At 37.2% G+C, this 20,840-nt stretch overlaps 2 protein-coding genes across 2 annotated transcripts in view; one reads left to right on the top strand and one right to left on the bottom strand.

The window, feature by feature from the left end:
• The window catches only part of TSTD2 (thiosulfate sulfurtransferase like domain containing 2), a 103,741-nt gene extending 88,176 nt beyond the window's left edge, over positions 1–15,565 (bottom strand). Inside the window, exon 1 of the mRNA XM_053702702.1 lies at positions 14,646–15,565. Within this exon, the coding sequence (XP_053558677.1) occupies positions 14,646–14,825 (180 nt within the window). The 5' untranslated portion in view covers positions 14,826–15,565. The remainder of the gene's footprint in view (positions 1–14,645) is intronic.
• Positions 15,566–15,788: 223 nt separating this feature from the next.
• Positions 15,789–20,840, top strand: part of NCBP1 (nuclear cap binding protein subunit 1) — a 188,252-nt gene continuing 183,200 nt past the window's right edge. Inside the window, exons 1-2 of the mRNA XM_053702701.1 lie at positions 15,789–16,137; positions 18,983–19,071. Of these exons, the coding sequence (XP_053558676.1) occupies positions 16,104–16,137; positions 18,983–19,071 (123 nt within the window). The 5' untranslated portion in view covers positions 15,789–16,103. The remainder of the gene's footprint in view (positions 16,138–18,982; positions 19,072–20,840) is intronic.

Genomic DNA, 20,840 nt, shown 5'->3' with positions numbered 1-20,840 from the left:
TACTAATTGTTTTTAGGGAATAGAAATAAGACAGGTATTAGTGCATTATATGTATATAGAAATATTATCTGTGTCCCAAATGTCATTTTGCTCATGAGAGCTAGATGGCGCTAGTAGACCATGTATAAATAGAGGAGCAAAAGACTGGTAATTATTCCTCTTTAAAAAGCGCCCAGCAGGGGGCGAGAAACGCGTTGAGGCCGAGATTCTGAGAGCACTGTCAGTCAGTGTATGCAGACGGAGTGTCAAACAGAATCAGCTGTTGTCGGGTGGTGACGTCACACGCCGACCGGTACATCGCTGTTCACTTCCCAAGCGTGTACAGACCACAGGATAGCTCAAGTTCAACTGATATTTTAAAGATACCCTTATGTGATTTTAACCACGCCAGATATTGTGAGTATTTGGCTTACTTGATGTAAATAAAGAGTGCTTATTTCATACAATATAGCACTATTGGAGTCCTTCTTTCTTTCACAGACTGCGCTGTTTTTCTGGGAGAGAAGTCCTTAGAGGAATACACCAAAGTCCATCATAATGTTTAGTCCCTTCAAAAAGGTGGTTGTCCTTTTAACCGACGTACTTTAGAGAACATGGACAGGTAAGGACATAGACCACATGATCACTTGTACAGGTAAGACGATGTTGAATTTTATAACTCCTCCCATTATGAGGATGATGGAATACCATGCTAGCACGCGTACAATGCTAATTGATTATTTGCCCTCAATTAAACATCGGGGTGACAGAGGTAAAAAAATAAAAAACTCCTGCAAAATGAGACACGGTGGATATACACATTAGAAACTGTAGCCGCAAAAGGACTGAACATTATGATGGACTTTGGTGTATTTCTGTAAAAGTTGAAACTATTGGCAACATATTTGTTAGCAAAAAACATGATATGATAAAGACTCTTAAATTGGACCATTAGTATTGAAGATTTTGTTACAATTAACTATGATTCTCTTCGAGATTGGAAGTTTTTTTGCCTTACTCCAGAAGGTATGATAGATAATAGATAATATACTAGATAATAGTAGTATATACTAGGAGTTTAACATAGATCGTTTTTTATTTATTATTTAGATAGTATGGTCGGAACCATGATGACAAATGAGCATGCGATCGGACCTTGGAGTAGGCTGGACTTACTACAAAGTGTCTACATAGGCTGTAGGGGTTATATGAAGTACGCTGCTGTCCATACTGCCATACAATTTGAAAAAGGTGTCAGCCGACACTTAAACGTCGTAGGGAATTGTATTATAAATGTGAGAAATAAAAGCTATGTTTAATTTGTACAAATCCAGTGAGTGCTTTAATAATGATCTGTATGCAATTGCTTATGAAGCTTGTTTCCTTATAAAAATATAGTTAGTCAAATAAAAAATGTATCATTGCTCAATGCAATACTCTTGTTATTTTAGTATCTATCATCATATATATACATATACATATATTGTAAAAAAAAACGAATCGGCCCACCATAAAGGACAACTATATGGTGTACATTTGCTGCTTCAAATAAACAATAAATAGTAGTGCTCATCAAAATACTGTGAGTGCTAAAATTAAAAAAAAATTATATATATATATATATATATATATATATATATATATATATATATATATATATATGCACTCACAGTTTGATGAGCACTACTATTTATTGTTTATTTGAAGTGGCAAATGTACACCCAAATAGTTGTCCTTTATGGGCCGATTCATTTTTTTTTTTATAATATATGTTTTTATATTTTTTTTATAAAATATGATATATATATATATATATATATATATACACACACATATACATACACATATACAAGCACAGTATCTCACAAAAGTGAGTACACCCCTCACATTTTTGTAAATATTTTATTATATCTTTTCATGTGACAACACTGAAGAAATTACACTTTACTACAATGTAAAGTAGAGAGTGTACAGCCTGTATAACAGTGTAAATTTGCAGTCCCCTCAAAATAACTCAACACACAGCCATTAATGTCTAAACCGTTGGCAACAAAAGTGAGTACACCTAAGTGGAAATGTCCAAATTGGGCCTAATTAGCCATTTTCCTTTCCCGGTGTCATGTTACTCGTTAGTGTTACAAGGTCTCAGGTGTGAATGGGGAGAAGGTGTGTTAAATTTGGTGTTATCGCTCTCACACTGGTCACTGGAAGTTTAACATGGCACCTCATGGCAAAGAACTCTCTGAGGATCTGAAAAAAAAAGAATTGTTTCTCTACATAAAGATGGCCTAGGCCAAGACCCTGAAACTGATCGGCAGCATGGTGGGCAAGACCATACAGTTGTTTTTACAGGACAGGTTCCACTCAGAACAGGCCTTGCCATGGTCGACCAAAGAAGTTGAGTGCACATGCTCAGCGTCATATCCAGAGGTTGTCTTTGGGAAATAGATGTATGAGTGCTGCCAGCATTGCTGTAGAGGTTGAAGGGATGGGGGGTCAGCCTTTCAGTGCTCAGACCATACGTCGCACACTGCATCAAATTGCTCTGCATGGTTGTCGTCTTAGAAGGAAGCCTCTTCTAAAGATGATGCATAAGAAAGCCCACAGTTTGCTGAAGACAAGCAGACTAAGGACATGGATTACTGGAACCATGTTATGTGGTCCGATGAGTCCAAGATAAACTTTTTTTGTTCAGATGGTGTCAAGCGTGTGTGGCGGCAACCAGGTGAGGAGTACAAAGACAAGTGTGTCTTGTCTACAGTCAAGCATGGTGGTGGGAGTGTCATGGTCTGGGCCTGCATGAGTGCTGCCGGCACTGGGGAACTACAGTTCATTGAGGGAGCCATGAATGCCAACATGTACTGTGACATACTGAAGCAGAGCATGATCCCCTCCCTTTCGAGACTGGGCTGCAGGGCAGTATTCCAACATGATAACAACCCCAAACACACCTCCAAGATGACCACTGTCTTGCTAAAGAAGCTGAGGGTAAAGGTGATGGACTGGCCAAGCATGTCTCCAGAACTAAACCCTATTGAGCATCTGTGGGGCATCCTCAAATGGAAGCTCTGTGATGTCGTCATGGAGGATTGGAAGAGGACTCCAGTGGCAACCTGTGAAGCTCTAGTAAACTCCATGCCCCAGAAAGTTAAGGCAGTGCTGGAAAATAATGGTGGCCACAAAAAATATTGACACTTTGGGCCCAATTTGGACATTTCCACTAAGGGATGAACTCACTTTTGTTGCCAATGGTTTAGACATTAATGGCAGTGTGTTGAGTTATTTTGAGGGGACAGCAAAATTACACTGTTATACAGGCTGTACACTCACTACTTTACATTGTAGCAAAGTGTCATTTCTTCAGTGTTGTCGCATAAAAAGATATAATAAAATATTTACAAAAATGTGAGGGGTGTACTCACTCTTGTGAGATACTGTGTGTGTATATATATATATATGTATATATATATATGTGTATATATTATATATATATATATATATATATATATATATATTAGCACTCACAGTATTTTGATGAGCACTACTATTTATTGTTTATTTGAAGCGGCGAGTGTACACCCAAATAGTTGGAAAAAAAGGTGGAAAAAACTCTGAAATGATTTATCTTTGTCTCATTTTTTTACATCACAGAAACCTGACATTTTAACAGGGGTGTGTAGACTTTTTATATCTCTATCTATCTATCTATCTATCTATCTATATATATATTTCCAAAGTTAACTTTTAATGTAACGTTTAGGGGAGTTACCCCCTTCGTCAGACAATACAAAATAACAATGCACAACCTACTTACCCCCGTGCTTTTTAAACTAACATAAGTGATACAGTTCCAGGTCATCACCTGTGATGCCACTCCCACTATCAGTAATCAACAGGTGAAGACTCCCACTGTGCTCCCAGTGTGTGCGACTACCTAATCATATAAACATTAACTTAAAGTGAACACCAAGTACCCTATTTTACAGAAAGAACCACATGGTACAATATATGCATAGCAAAAACTCTGGATACATCGAAAAAGGATAGAAAAAGCCCCAAGGCGAATGTGATATTAATACCCAATAAGACATTACGCTAATTACGAGTTGTTTCTTTGGACCCTTTTAAATTGGGATTTAGGCAGGGATCTCTTGAGCGATGGTAGGTGAGCACTAATGAATGAGAGCAGGGTCAAATTTAAAAGGGTCCAAAGAAACAACTCGGATGAGGAGAGAGCCCAACAGCAGATGGAGGAAATGTATAAAAGATTCCAGAAGAGAGGATATCCCTCTAGGATCCTTGACCAACAGTTGATGGAATTAGACACCCCCAAAACTCGTGGACTACAGGAACAACTCACTTTTGTAACGACCTACAAAAGTGATAAATCAAGTCTTAGAGATTCTTTTAATAAGCACTGGGACATCGTGAAGAGTGATCCAGTGCTGCCATTTAGAAATATGACACCACCACGCATGGGCTTTCATAGAGGGACATCATTAAGGGACATGCTGGTGAAGACGGACCCCTGTCCTTGTTACCAGAAGAAATCCTGATTGGAGAAAACGAAACCAGGTTGCTTCAGATGTTAGTGCCTTACAGACAGGGCCTTACTTCACTCATCCCTCCAAGAAGATGAAGTACAAGCATAGATACCGGCTGACGTGCACAACCACGTACATTGTGTACCTACTCCACTGCACTTGTGGCCTGTTTTACGTTGGTAAAACGACGGATGATTTGAGGACACGAATGGCCAACCACAGGTCTTCAATACGTGTTGCCATTCTGAAGGGAACATCGGACCAACCTGTGGCAAGACATTTTGTCCAAAAAAGTACATACAGTGATCGATTTAAAATACAACTTTATCCAGAGGTGGGGACAGAGGGAAAATTCTTCTACAAAGAGAAGCTAGGTGGACCCACAGATTGGGCACTCTGGCCCCGAACGACCTAAATGTTCATCTAGACTGGCATTGCTTTCAGTAAATAAATATTGCACTGCAACTGTGTTTTTGTGATATGTGCATGTTATTTAGATCTATGACCTAGCCAGACCCTCTATACATTGTTGCATTCTTTTCGTTTTTGTTTAGTATTAGCGATATTGATTTATCTTTATCAGTTAGTATTTATTATGTTGTACTTGAAATGGTATTTGGTCATCTGAGTTGATATGACTTCCATGACTCACACTTAGTTGCTTGGGCAAGTATAGGCTGCACTAATATGCCATGTAGTGCGTTACCGTGGATGGTATTTTTCATTGGTTACTGGGGACACTTCCTCCGGATCAGCCCCTTGCTATACTTTAGTATCATACTCTATGGTCTTAATCGAGCATGTCATTATCACTTAGTCTAACGACTGGGGGTCTGATAGTTAGCCTACATGATTACCCTCTGTTCACATAGTCGTATTGTGGAGACCTGCCCCCTGATTGGCCCCCTATGACATGCCTCTTCACCGGACTTAGTCTAATGATTGGGTGTCTGAGGGTTAGCCTATATAATTACCCTCTGTTCACATAGACTTTTACACTGTTTGTATGTATTGCAGATCATGGCTCTGGGGCCATACCACAAACTGTGTAATCTAGCCCCTTGATTGGCTCACAATGACACACCTCCATGCTGGGCAATGTTCGGCTGCGCTGAGAACGCTGAGATTTTTGTAGCACAGCACTTGAGGTTGGAATTGCGGACCAGCCACACGGCTTGTTTACTTACCAATGACCAGCTTTGTTACTAGTTACTATATACTATATATTTGATACTGCTACGTTATATTAAGCCTTTGGTTTGTTTGGTTTCACGGTATGCTATTTGGTTCTCATATTGTGATGTATGCCTTGGATGCTTTGCTCCTGTACTGTTAAATTTGCTATTTGCGTGTATTGCAGAGCGTGTCTTTGGGGCAATACCATGCACTATGTAATCTAACCCCTTGATTGGCTCACAATGACACACGTCCATACCAGACATTTTTTGGCTGCGCTGAGAATGCTGAGATTTTTACAACACAGCATTTGAGGTTGGAATTGCGTACCAGCCATACGGCTTGTTTACCTTACAAGGACCAGCTCTGTTATTATACATCTGATGCTGCTACGGTATATTCTGCATTTCTTTTGTTTGTATTTTATTTATTTTATTTGGTTCTTTTATTGTGCTTCATGGGTCCCTGGGTGTTTAGCTCCTTTGACTGGGGATTGGGCGCTCATCTGTGTTTATATACTGCTGATTAGCCACATTATGCCTTACCCTGGTTTGGGGACCATTGTTGTTTGGTATGGTTGCTATGGCAACCATCCGCCGGCCATAATTAGTGTACTAGCTTATCAGGTATTAATATCACATTCACCTTGGGGATTTTTTTTATCCTTTTTCAATCTATCCAGAGTTTTGCTATGCATATATTGTACCATGTGGTTCTTTCTGTAAAATAGGGTACTTGGTATTCAAGTTAATATGTTTATGTGTTTATATGATTAGGTAGTCCCAGAGAAGGATAAGCATAGTCTTACAGATCCTCACAGCCGCCAGGGTGCACTTCAGAAATCAATTCACAATCCCATCAAAAAAGGCACTCACTGGTCTTCATATAATAAAACATAACATTTATTACATCAATAAAAAAGGGACATGATGGGATTATATATATATATATATATATATATATATATATATATATATATATATATATATATATATATATATATATATATATATATATATATATATATATATATATATATATATATATATATATATATATATATATATACACACACACCCCCCAAGGCAGAACATGCAGTGATCGGAGATGTCATCGCAGAAAATGCAGCATGTCTGCAGAAAGAATAGGATACATGCAGGAACTGTTAGCACTTTTAGATGGTTCTCTTTAAACAGCGCTGTGCTCTTCGCTGCACTGTGTAGGTTTTCCTTAACACATGCGCTTCCAGAGCAAAGTGCTGTTTGAAGAGAACAGACATATATGGAGAAGCACTGCAAAGCAGTGCATTTATTGTTGACTGTCTCTCAGGGATTTGTTCAACCCCTGCCCCCCCCCCCCCCCCCCCCCCGCAGGCTTTTCTGGTCTGCTAACTGTGACTGAATGTAAGATGTTCTTGTGAGCAATGCATCTTTTTATTACTACATTTATACCCTGTGATGTTTGACGAAGAGAAAAAGGAGACATTTTTAGGTGACTTTTTTTCTGCAGCTAATTTGCAATGCAATTTTCAACTGCAACACTAGATTATAAAACTTAAAAAAATACTTTACTCTCTAGTTAAATCAATAAAGTGCAACTGAACTGGTTAATTAGTGTAACTACTTAATTTCAAATTGTATTTTATTTTAAAATGACCTGCAGAAATGTTTTCACTAAAAAAATGTCATCGCAGAAAGGGAAGAAAAGTTCTGCCTCTGGGTACACACACACACACACATTATATATATATATATATATATATATATATATATATATATATATATATATATATATATATATATATATATACACACACACACACACACACACACACACATATACATACATACACACACATACATAAACACACACACACACACTTTCAACCTCTCCTTCAGCACTGGAATATTTCCCTCATCGCTGAAACATGGTCACACCTATCCTCAAAAAAACCTTCCCTTGATCCTACCTCCCCATCCAACTACCGCCCTATTTCCCTCCTCCCTCTTGCATCAAAGCTTCTCGAAAAACTAGCTTATGCACGCCTATCCCATTTCCTTACAATAAACTCCCTCCTTGACCCATTGCAATCTGGATTTCGTCCCCATCACTCCACAGAAAAAGCAATTGTTAAGGTTACCAACGACCTACTTACAGCAAAATCAAAAGGCCACTTCTCTCTGCTTATTCTCCTTGATCTGTCCGCAGCCTTTGACACTGTTGACCACCCTCTCTTGCTCCAAACCCTCCAATCCTTCGGCATATGTGACACAGCCCTCTCGTGGCTCTCTTCCTACCTGTCAAACCGTACCTTCAGTGTAGCCTTCTCTGGGGCCTCCTCTCCCCCGTCACCACTTTCTGTTGGCGTACCGCAAGGCTCTGTCCTCGGTCCCCTTCTCTTCTCAATCTACACGTCATCACTAGGTTCCCTAATAAAGTCCCATGGTTTACAATATCATTTGTATGCCGATACACCCAAATCTACTTCTCTGCACCAGACCTTTCTCCTTCCTTGCTAACCCGTGTCACTAACTGTCTTTCTCACATCTCCAACTGGATGTCCTCTCACTACCTCAAGCTAAATCTCTCCAAAACTGAGCTCCTTATTTTCCCCCCCTTCTTCAAAACTCTCCACCCCCAATCTCACTATAACTGTCGACAACTCCATCATTACCCCTACCCCGCACGCCCGATGTCTCGGGGTCACATTTGACTCAGATCTTTCTTTCACTCCTCACATTCAGTCTTTGGCTAAAGCGTGCCACTTCCACCTTAAAAACATCTCTAAAATTAGACACTTCCTTACACAAGACACAACTAAGATTTTAATCCACTCTCTCATCCTCTCCCGCCTCAATTACTGCAACTCTGTCCTCTCTGGTTTCCCCACCTACCGCCTAGCTCCTTTACAATCCTTAATGAATGCCTCTGCCAGACTCATCTTCCTTACAAGTCGCTCTTCATCTGCTTCACCTCTCTGCCAATCTCTTCACTGGCTTCCTCTTGCCTCTAGGATCAAACACAAAATTCGCACTCTGACATACAAAGCCCTCAACTGCACTGCTCCCCCCTATATCTCATATCTTGTCTCCGGATACTCTCCCTCCCGTCCCCTTCGCTCTGCTCACGACCTCCTACTCTCCTATTGTCATCTCATCACACTCCCGTTTACAGGACTTCTCCAGACTGGCTCCCATCTTGTGGAACTCTCTGCCTCGCTCCACAAGACTCTCTTCTAGTTTTAAAAGCTTCAAGTGCTCCCTAAAGACTCTACTGTTCAGGGATGCATACAACCTACGCTAACCTTACTTTATACCAGTTCCTCTCCTCCATTGCTATCCCCTGAACCCCCCTAGCATGTAAGCTTAAGAGTCCAGCAGTTTGTTGATCACCTTCTCAAGAGCTGACTACAACAGTGCAACTCTTGGCAGGGCCCTCTACCCATTTGATCCCTATAACTGTTTTTTTGTACTCCGCCTTTGTTAATAGCGTTGCGGAATCTTTTGGCGCTCTACAAATAACCGATAATAATAATAATAATAATAATACACACACACACTATATATATATATATATATATATATATATATATAATACTGTTCACAATACTGTGTTACCCTCCTTGTGTCATCTGCCTGGGTGCAAACATGCAATGGATACTCCTGGATAAACGGATGCACTCTCAGGTCTTTTTGAAACAGAAAAAATCTTTAATGGAACATTTTCAGGGACTTGCTCCCTGTCATCAGACCTGATATATATATATATATATATATATATACACACATACATACAAGAGAAAAAGCGCACTTCCATTTGCTTTAGAATAAAGTACCAGGGTGCAAAAACTGCTACACACAAAAGGTCCAAAAAATTGCATTCTCTGGGTTTAAATCACAGCAACCTTTAATATGTGACGTTTCAGGGCATTCACCCCTTCCTCAGACCGTCTGTCTGAAAAAGGGGTGAATCCCCCGAAACATCACGTATTAAAGGTTGCTGTGATTTAAACACAGAGAGTGCAATTTTTTGGACCATTTGTGTATATATATTTATCAGACACAGAAGCTGAGTCAACGGATGACAATAGTGGAGACAACGAAAGTTTGATTTTACATGAAAGCACTGATAAGTCCACTAAAGATAAACCTGTTATGACAGTTTCCACTAACATAGAGTCTCAGGGAGCCAGAAAGAAAACAAGTCAAAATAAATATATTAACAAAAACTCAACTAACAGTGCACAAAAAACACATACTGATGTTGACACTGCCAGGACCACGTTTGATCAGGCTTTTTAGTACCAGCCCCAGTACAAGCACAGAATCCGGTAGCACCCATTACAACAAAGAATTTAGGGGGAGGGAAACAAAAACAACTACATGAAACTAAACAGATACCAGCTAAGAGCAAAAATGAACATGGAGTAGATGGGGTATCACTAGTGATTAACTTGTCAGACAACTCCATTAACCATACCACTAGAAAGGGCTCTGAGTTATAGATTGAATTTCGTACCAACAACTAATTTTAATCTGTTCAACACAATAGTTGACGTAAATAGAATGGTTTGAAATGTAACCCTTAAGAAACATTTCTCACACTATACAAACACAGTGGACACTTTAGATGTGCAGGTTGATAGCAATACGTCAATACCAGAGGTCCATCTAGACTTTTTGGACTCATGCGCTAGAGAAAAACTACTAAGTCTACAAAGCGAACAGTTAGAAGACATCTCCAAAGAGGTAGACTCATACATAGGCTTTAAGCCAAAATCACTATTTTACCCCATTCAATCTAGGAGGCAGTGTCCAACTATTCCATGAGAGGATAATTGGTGATTTTTAACTATTGTATGGAGATACAGCTTCCCCACAAGTTAATAATTTGACTAGAAAGGAAAGATTAGCATTACAAGAACTAGCAGCGAATCCTAACATTATTATTATTATCATTAAAAAAAAAAAAAAAAAGGACAAAGGGGGAAGTGTCGTAGTACAAAAAAAAAAAAGCGGACTATGAGCGAAATAATGAGACAATTATCAGATACCAAAAGTTATATGGTATTACAAAATGATCCAAAAAAATGAATTTATGTATCAACTTACACATCTAGTGGACCAGGGTTTGTAGAATGGTTTCATAAATAAAGCTACACAAGAATTTCTAATAAATAAATTTCCTAAAACTCCAGTGTTTCATGTATTCCCCAAAGTACATAAAAGCATACAAGATGTAAAGGGACGCCCCATAGTTTCAGGGGTAGGATCGCTACTGGAGCCCCTATCAGAATGGGTGGACTCTATTTTGCAACTATCTTAGAGATTCCACCCAACTGATACAAAAACTGAACCAAGTCCAATGGACTAGCAAGAGTAAATGGGTGACGCTAGACGTCGTCTCACTTTACAGTACAATACCTCATGAAAAGGGCTTACAAGCTGTGAAGTATTTTCTAGCTAGGCGCAGCAATCTAGGAAAAGCATTTCAAGAGTATCTATTAAAGGTGATTGAATACCTAGTACTGACACACAATTATTTTAGTTTTGGGGGGTGTATTATCTGCAGAGATGTGGCACAGCTATGGGGGCCAAATTTGCCCCCTCATACACCAACCTCTTTATGGGGTGGTGGGAGCTGTGCCACATCTATGCGGATGATAACCCCTTCAAAGAGCACATTATCAAAGATTTATAGATGATATCTTAATATGGGAAGGAGATGATGAGCCTTTGCCCAGATTTCTACAATATGTAGAAAGTAATAAAATGGAAGTACGCTTCACATATGACGTGCAAAAGGAAGAGATTCATTATCTGGATCTTACACTGAGAGGCAACACAAATGAAAGAGGAGTGAAAACTATACTATATAGAAAACCCATTTCAAAAAATGTGATCTTGCATGCAAACAGCAACCACCCTAAGGAAACATTCAAAGCTGAAGCAAAAGGCCAGCATATGAGAGTAAAACGAAATTGTACAGATCTGTCAGATTACATTAAAGAAGCTGTACGCTTAGATGGTCACTAGAAAGATAGGGAATACAATAGACAAGTTATAAAAAATGTCCGTCTAGCAGTGTCCACTATGGACCAGACAGAATTGATAAAAACTAAAACTCCTCACAATAAATTGAAATGTGTTAAAGATCAAGATAGTATCAATTTTGTCACTCAATACTCACCACAATATAATAAAATCTGTGGTATAATAAAAAAACATTTACCAATATTAAAGAGACACTGAACCCAAATATTTTCTTTTGTGATTCAGATAGAGCATGCAATTTTAAGTAACTTTCTAATTTAATCCTATTATCAATTTTTCTTCATTCTCTTGCTATCTTTATTTGAAAAAGTCGGCATCTAAGCTTTTTTTTGGTTCAGAACTGTGGACAGAATTTTTTTTATTGGTGGATGAATTTATCCACCAATCAGCAAGAACAACCCAGGTTGTTCACCAAAAATGGGCCGGCATCTAAACTTACATTCTTGCATTTCAAATAAAGACACCAAGAGAATGAAGAAAATTTGAGAATATGATTAAATTAGAAAGTTGCTTAAAATTGCATGCTCTATCTGAATCACAAATGAAAAATTTTGGGTTCAGTGTCCCTTTAAGAGCAGACAACAGCCTAGTGAAAAATAGCACACAAAAGATGTCTCTTCTCATATAGAAGGGGCAGAACAATAGGCAATATAGTATCTCCTACAGTTCCTAAAGTCGCCAATAAGCAATCTTCTTGGCTACAAATAAAATGGCTAAACAAATGTGGCTTTAGTGAATGTAAAGCATGTAAGCATGCAGATACGGGGAACACATTTCGCTCAGTTAGGACTGGGGAGATTTTTGAAATAGAAAGATGTCTGAATTGTAGAGAGAAAGGGGTGGTGTACCTCCTAGAGTGTAACCTCTGTGATCCACAGTATGTTGGAAAAACTTTAAGAGAGATAAGAACCCACATAAGAGAGCATCTCTCCAGCATTACTGAAGACACAGAGAAAAGCAGAAAAAGAGAGGATAAACTCCTCCCTGTGGCCAAACACTTTATAGAAGAACATGGTAGAAACACAAAGTCATTGAGGTGGACTATTATAGAAAAAGTGATATTGAATCCTAGGGGGGAGACTTGGATAAAATCCTAATTAAAAGAGAAATATATTGGATGTTTCGATTCAAAACAAATACACCTTACGGTTTATCTCCAGATTTGACCTTATCAACTTCTGGGAATGAACTCTTTCATTTTATTTCTCCCCCCCCCCCATTGCCTGTTCTATACCTATAGGGGTACTCAAAAAGAAATCTCTTTTAAAGATAATAAATATAAGCATGAAAAATGTAAATAAATATTTCACAACTATTCTAGAAGTATTCCTGTAAACCAAAATAATAGGTTTTACATTTCAACATCATCAAGACAATACAGTTAGTGAATCCTAATCTGCAATGAATGCATTATCATTCCACAAATATAATATGTAATAAAATTCACTGACAGTGGATTATAGATAGGGTCCTAAATGTGGGAATAAAATGTGCATAACCTGTAGGGGTAGAGAGAATATAATTCCCCAAACTTCAGGCTGTTAAAAAAAAAAATATATATATATATATATATATATATATATATATATATATATATATATATATATATATATATATATATATATATATATATATATATATATAGTAGTAGTCGCAGAATAGAGAAAAAGGAAGCACACCCAGTACAGACTAACCCGTTTTAGAGTAAACAGCAAATACACAGAACATAGCAGTAGATAACAAAGGGTTAACACGGTACTACAATTAGGCAAATGTGATTTTAATTGACCTAATCACTAAGGTATAAATTTGAGCTGTTACAGCAACAGATCAGTGGTCTATGAGTACGGCTCTTGCGGGCAGAAACGCGTAACACCTGATCTTTTCATCTATTTGTATATGTCGTTTGTAGAGTTATTGCTTTTAAGGATCATACAAATAAAGAAAGAACTTTTAAACTGTACTCACGGCTGGATATTCTCATTCTCTATTATATATTATATATTTATATATACACACAAACACCACATTTTCTTCTAAGTGAAGATCAATGGTATTTGAAGTATTTCTTAAAGCACCTTCTGCTTTAGCGCAGTTGGCTTATCACACCTCTCGCTCAAGCGATAACGTATTACTTTCAACTTGTAATATAAGCGCAATTGATTTAACTTGAGCACTTGTAATGTCCTTTGTTGAAGGTACAGCTGAACACATTGGTAGAGCCAATGACTACAGGCATTTAAGTGCTGCCAGCAATTAACAGCTAGCTCCCATTGGTGCATTGCTGCTCCTGAGTCTACTTAGGTATTCTTTTCAACCAAGGATACCAAGAGAATAAAGCAAATTAGATAATGAAAGTAAATTTGTAAGTTGTTTAACATTGCATGCTCTACCTAAATTTAGAAATACATTTTTTGGGTTTCATGTCCTTTTAAAGTATAAACCTGAAACTGGTCCCAAGGGGACACGGTCATTGAGCCAGCTAGGTTATTTCTTTTTTTTTAGTATCATCATCATTAAAAGTCAAGATAATACTCAACCCTCATTTGCTTCCATATGTATTCTAATAATATTTCTCAAAAATAAACTAGGAGGCATAATGTTACAATATGTATATATATATAATTAATTGCATTGTCAACTTTTCATAATGATGTTGACAACTGATGTATTTTTTTTTACAATTTTTTTTTAATAATAGCTAAAGGATAAAACAAATTACAAAATATAATAATATTTACGTTTACTGTACCTGTTATGAGCAGTAGTAAAATATTTTTTACTAAGCAGCAAATGTACTCCAGTACTTTGTATTGTAAATGGGCACATATATTAACACAACACATATATATATTTCAAGTGAATTGTAAATCCCACGCTCAAAACCACATACCTTCTTTTTTGCAAATGCATACTTCTTTCTTGTACTTAGATCTAATCCAGCTTTTAAGATGTTTTGTGGTGCAAGTGAATCAGACCCGCTCAGCTCAACATCAGGGTATCTCAAATCAGAGGAGTCCAATTCACCAAAAGAAAATATTTCTGATCCATTGCAGAAGGAAGATGTGGTCATTTTCTGACACAGCTCTTTCAATCAAGAGGACGGAGAAGGTTGAACAACTATTTCAATGACTTTAAGAGCTTTTAAAGGCACTTTTTGCTTAGTCCAAAGAACTGAGGGCTGGCATATGTTAAGTTAACTAGTATAAAAATAGTAAGTTCAAGTAGAAAAAAGGCTACGATCACAATAACAAGGGCCACTTGATATGATAAGGCTGCTCAATAGCACTTATTGCCTATAAGTTTCAATGCCCTTTTTAAATGCTTTCCTCATTAGCAGACAGTGACATACTGCTGTTACGATGGTATCACAAGTGCACTATTTCATCTGCTACTCTTGTCTTATTACACAAAAACATGAATGAAGCAGCTGACGAAAAGCATGTCAGTGCCCTCCCCCCAGGAAGTCTAATAATCAGGGACCGACTACATTTCACAGACTTGCATTTAAAGCACTACGGTACAATTCTAGTTGCCAAATAGTGCACAATTAACCTTATGCTCAGTTTCAAAAGAAATCTATTTTACTGAAAATACACACACACACACACATATATAAGTATTCTGATTTTTTAAATGATTAAAGTACAAATAATTCTAAGTATAAATGTTTCAACAGTATAAATAGTTGAATGCTATTATATCAAAGCGTATGACCTACAAAAAAGTACTAAACCCCTTCTATTCAATATTTTAAAACAGTGCTTTGACATTTCATACAAATGTATGTTCCGTGTATCACAAAGCAACAACCTGACAAGTGTTTCAGGATACACTGTATTTGATACAACTAAAGCAGAACACACACCTGATGCTCAGTTGGGTGATTTACCCACACTCCCTTAAGCAGAACCACCCCGGAAGCCAACAGCCTCCAAGCCCATAGACTTTACAAACGAAACTTGCAAGAGTGTCTTCTGAAAAGATCTTTTCTAGTGCAAAAAAAATGTATCTATGATAACCGGAAGTAGTTCATACTCCCAAGCTTCCTTTTGGTTTACTCGGCTCGTTTTTTGCCGCGAGACATTCAGCTTGTATTACCACTTCTCAGGCGCGTGCGTGCCTTCCATAGTAAAAAAAATTCTAGGGTGACCGCATTGCTTTTTGTCGTTTCCTTTACCTCTGTTCATATTCTATAAGAGAAGAAGTTCAGAGCGCGCTTTAATTCTAAGAGAAACATCAGTCAAACGCTCTTCCATTTTCGTCTCCTGTTAACGCTGGGATTTTGTAAAGAATCCAAGAGTTGCCCGTGTGACTGTTTTTTTATATCCAAAAGGGAGAACGAGCCAAGATGTCCCGAAGGAGGCACAGCGACGATAATGACGGTGAGAAGGGAGACATTGCAAAGTTTACTACTAATTTTAGGGTGTTCTTACGTTTGGTTAAATCGTTGATGACCAGAGTTGCGTTGATGGGGAGAGAACTGCTGATTAGTTTTTCTTCATCACATGGGAGCTTGCATTTTTTTCTTCTTAGTGGTATATAATTACAAAAATAATTATATACTTAAATTATACATCGGAAAAAAGTAGATAAAGGTTTGTATGATAGCTTAGGAAAGGTGTGTTTGTGGATATCTTCTGTATGCATGTTAACTGGCTGCTAGGGACTACTTCCACAGCTGAATTAAAGTGACAGTATACACCTTTAGATTTGTAAATAAAATGTTTAGTTCATAATGAAACTACTTTGTAATATTTGCATTATTTATGTTGCCCCCTTTCATGTAATTTAGCTGTGAAAATTGAGCAATTTCTAAAACTCAAAAATTGAAATGCACCTGCTGACTTCTCATGGCTATAACTCTGCTAGCTATCTGTCCCTGATTTGCTTTAACTGATAACTGCAAATAAATACATTTTAGACTAACTTTATGACAGTGGCTAGCCTTGTTGTCTGCCAACTAAAGCCCAGATTGGCTCCTCCAAATAAGGCATATGGTGGGTGGAGTTTGGCTTTTGAAAAATTGCTGGTAAAAGGATGTTTTATTTTAAAAAGCATTAAGACTTGGCTGATGTGTTTTTTTTTTATCAACACAACAGAATTGTATTGTAAACACAAGGTGTTTGCTGTCCCTTTAAACACAGTCTCTAGCAAATGAACCTCTTACATGCATCAAAGAAAAGGGATTCCAACCTTATCATTGCATCATTACATTGTTTCATTTTGAAATGTACAAAATCTTCATAGATACAACACACATTACTTCCTCAAAGGGTCATTTTAAGATTGTATAAAAAGTAAACATTTGTTGCAAAATGATCCTTTAGGGAAAGTAGGCGCTGCTAGTTTTGTCAAATTGCTTGAAATTTAAAATTGATTTATTTCATTTGTTACTACTTCTTCCAGAAGAACCTAGTGTTTATCAGTTTGCTTTGTTTTACTGTGTCATTCTAAAAACTTCTCAGTTAATCATAATTACTACTGATATGTAATGAAAACAGTGCAAACAGGCAGCTTGTCCAATCTATTGGTGGATGTAGGGGAGCTCCCAAAAGTGTGTTATAGACTTAGGCTGTTTTAGATCAAACTATAGCAGTGTCTCACAAACGTTGTTGATTAATAGGGAAAGCACTCTGAAAGAAATATTTTTTTAATAAGAGTGATGCTTAAGGGAATACTAAACCCAAATTTTTTTTTCTTTCATGATTCAGATAGAGCATGCGATTTTAAGCAACTAATTCACTCCTATTATCAATTTTTCTTTGTTCTCATGTTATCTTGATTTGAAAAAGCAATAATGAAAGGTTAGGAGCCGGCCCATTTTTAGTTCAGTACCTGGGTAGCGCTTGCTGATTGGTTTGATTACATTTAGCCACAAATCAGCAAGTGCTACCCAAGTGCTGAACAAAAAATGGGACGGCTCTAAAGCTTACAGTACTGCTTTTTCAAATCAAGATAGCATGAGAACAAAGAAAAATTGATCAAAGGAGTAAATTAGAAAGTTGCTTAAAATCTCATGCTCTATCTGAATCATGAAATAAAAAATTGGGTTTAGTATCCCTTTAATGTTAGGACTGGAATGCTGTCGGTATGTTTCTTCATTAAATGCTGGTTCAGTAATGTATAGCTATATGCCATGTCTGTGTTGCATGTCATGTAAACAAATCATTAAGGGATACTGTATATTTAATATGTATGTGCTTCTGACTGCATGATACAAAATATTGTATGAACAGAACTGTCTATTTATAAATGGAGGAACAAATCATGAGAACCTGTGTTTATAAACTGCACTTTAACTTAATGTTTAACCTTTTAAAGACGTTAGGATATTCCATGCAGTCCTAACTGTGCTAGACTTTATCGACGTTAGGACGGCATGGGACGTCCTAGCTGTTTTTTCTGTCCTGAAGCAAACAGCGCTTACTGCGTGAGATCGGATCATGTGGGCATGTCTAGCGTTGTAGTCTCGCCCCCCTGACCCGATCCCATCATTGAAATCTCGCGATTGCATGCATGATCGTGAGATTTCAAATTGTTTACATCAGAATGTTCCGATGTAGACATATTTAACGCAGCACAAAAGGGTTAATTGCACTATCCCTTATTGTAGTTTATCTACTGCATGGCATATTTTATAAAGTCTGGCAGAGCAGTTTTTGCTGTTGGTTTGGCTAATTATCTCAGTCTAAAGAAAGAGGTACTTTCCCACTCAACAATTAACGTTTAGAATTTGAAGTCAGAGTGACAAAAAAACAGCCATATTTCAAATAAATTAATTTACCTGAAAAGCTGTTCACCAACAGTGACAAATGTAAGCAGTATCTATTATACTGTACATATATCAACTTTATGTAACATAGTCCTATATTTTGGTGCTTTAAATAAAGATGAGTTTGAATGATATCAGGTTGGGGGACTTTACATTCAAATCGGACAGAAAGCATTTTTTATAAAACATTTTATGATAAACTTTTAGTTAGTGCAGCGCAATTAAATGTGGCATTACGCTATTGTCATGGTTAGAATGTGTTAAGATAGCTTTCCCGCAACACCTTATCACCTGTCTTGAAGGGTAAGTGACATGAGTTTAGTTTGCACGTCTGAGTTAGTGTTACTATATTATGTCTGACATGGGGAAACCATGGCAATATTGTGGCAGCTGCAATACTTGGATATGTTATTAATTGTACTTGCGTTTTCTTTCATTTTTTTTTCCCCTTGCAGGGGCACAGCCGCACAAGAGACGGAGAACCTCAGAGCCTCTTGAAATTGAAGACAGGTTGGAATCATTGATATGTAGAGTTGGAGAAAAGGTAAACTTTCCATGTTAGAATTTAAGGTTATCTGACAAATACCAATCTTAAATATTTCCAAATAGGGTATAAACTTTTTCTTTCCTAAGATGAGTCTACAGGTGTCCATTACATGTTGGGATATATTTCCTGCCACTAGGATAAGGTTAAGAACCCTCACAAGAGCTTTAATTCCCCTACCTCCTCTCCCACTCCATTTGTTCTTGGCCTCCAAAGAGAGAGGTTGAGAGAGGTGCTCTGCAAGCAATATTTTATTATTTTCTATCTAATCTATAATTCATAATCGATTAATCGGCCGATTTTTTTTTTTTTTTTTTTTTTTTTTTTTTTTTCCGACTAATCAGATAAAAAAAAGTAAATAAATAATTTTTTCCTATATTTGAAATAAAATCCATAAACTGAGTGTTATAAATATAATCTTAAGACTAAAACTTAACATTAACACAACAACTGTTCACATTTTTTTAAGCAGCAAAACAAAACCACAAACTGTTTGAAAAGAGGTAGAACTAGTAATAGGTAGACTTCCACTGTTTATAACATTCTGTTATACACTTTCAGAAACTTTACATTGAAATGTTCACATGCTCCTGGCTGAGGCTGTTTCTCTTTTTTGAAAGCTATTTTGCCTGCAGCAGAGAAGAGGCGCTCAAATGGTGTTGAGGTGCCTGAGAGGCATATGTAGGGTTTTGCCAATTTCACCAAGGTGGGCTATTTATCTTTGTTAGCTCTCACCAATGCAAGGGGCCTCTTAAAGGACCAGTCAACACAGATTTGCATAATCAACAAATGCAAGATAACAAGACATTGCAATAGCACTTAGTCTGAACTTCAAATGAGTTGTAGATTTTTTTTCTGACAATTTTAAAAGCTATGTCTTTTTCCACTCCCCCTGTACCATGTGACAGCCATCAGCCATTCACAAATGCATACACGTACCATGTGACAGCCATCAGCCATTCTTCTTGCACATGCTCAGTAGGAACTGGTGACTCAAAAAGTTTAAATATAAAAAGATTGTGCACATTTAGCTAATGGAAGTAAAATGGAAAGTTGTTTAAAATGGCATGCTCTATCTGAATCATGAAAGTTTAATTTTGATTGAGTGTCCCTTTCACAAAGTAAGCCTGGTCTTCATTCTGACATAAAAAATATCTTGAATATCTATATGCAATGGTAAACAACCAGTTATAAGGTTAGGGGAAAAATATCTAGTCCACTCTTAAAATAGCAGATATATACTTAGAGGTTGAATTTAGTACATATTCCAATTAATTAAAAATATAAAAAAGCAAAGGCAAAAGGGCTAAATACTATATATCAGTAAAAGGACACAGCCTTACACATTTATCTATAGAGTACATATAATGAGCAATAGCAAGCGATCCGCTAAAAATTGTGCAAGCAGGCAATAGTGACAAAAATTCATATACCAAATGTCATCAATCTAGGGCTAGGTGTAAATAACAAGCTCAGCACTATATCATGCAAAGCACAGTCCCAAATCACCTGATTTAATATAAACAATACAAATTATGACTCCTATTTTATTTCTGGGTTGCACATAAGACAGGAGTAGTTGTAAACTAAAAAGAAACTTAGTGTCCATAAAAAGTGAAAAGTAAAATGTCTGTAGACGTCCTTTATGCTAAGGACATGACCATAAAACACAATACCATGTGCAGGAGCTCATCAGAGTGAAGCAGCTGGTGCTGTGCACAGACCAACTAATTGCAAACCAACTAATCGTTTGAGATTCATTGACAACT

This window comes from Bombina bombina, chromosome 2, assembly GCF_027579735.1.
Source record: "Bombina bombina isolate aBomBom1 chromosome 2, aBomBom1.pri, whole genome shotgun sequence".
Classification (NCBI taxonomy): domain Eukaryota; kingdom Metazoa; phylum Chordata; class Amphibia; order Anura; family Bombinatoridae; genus Bombina; species Bombina bombina.
Note: the sequence above shows the minus strand (reverse complement) of the source record. Positions and strands in the feature narration are given on the sequence as shown.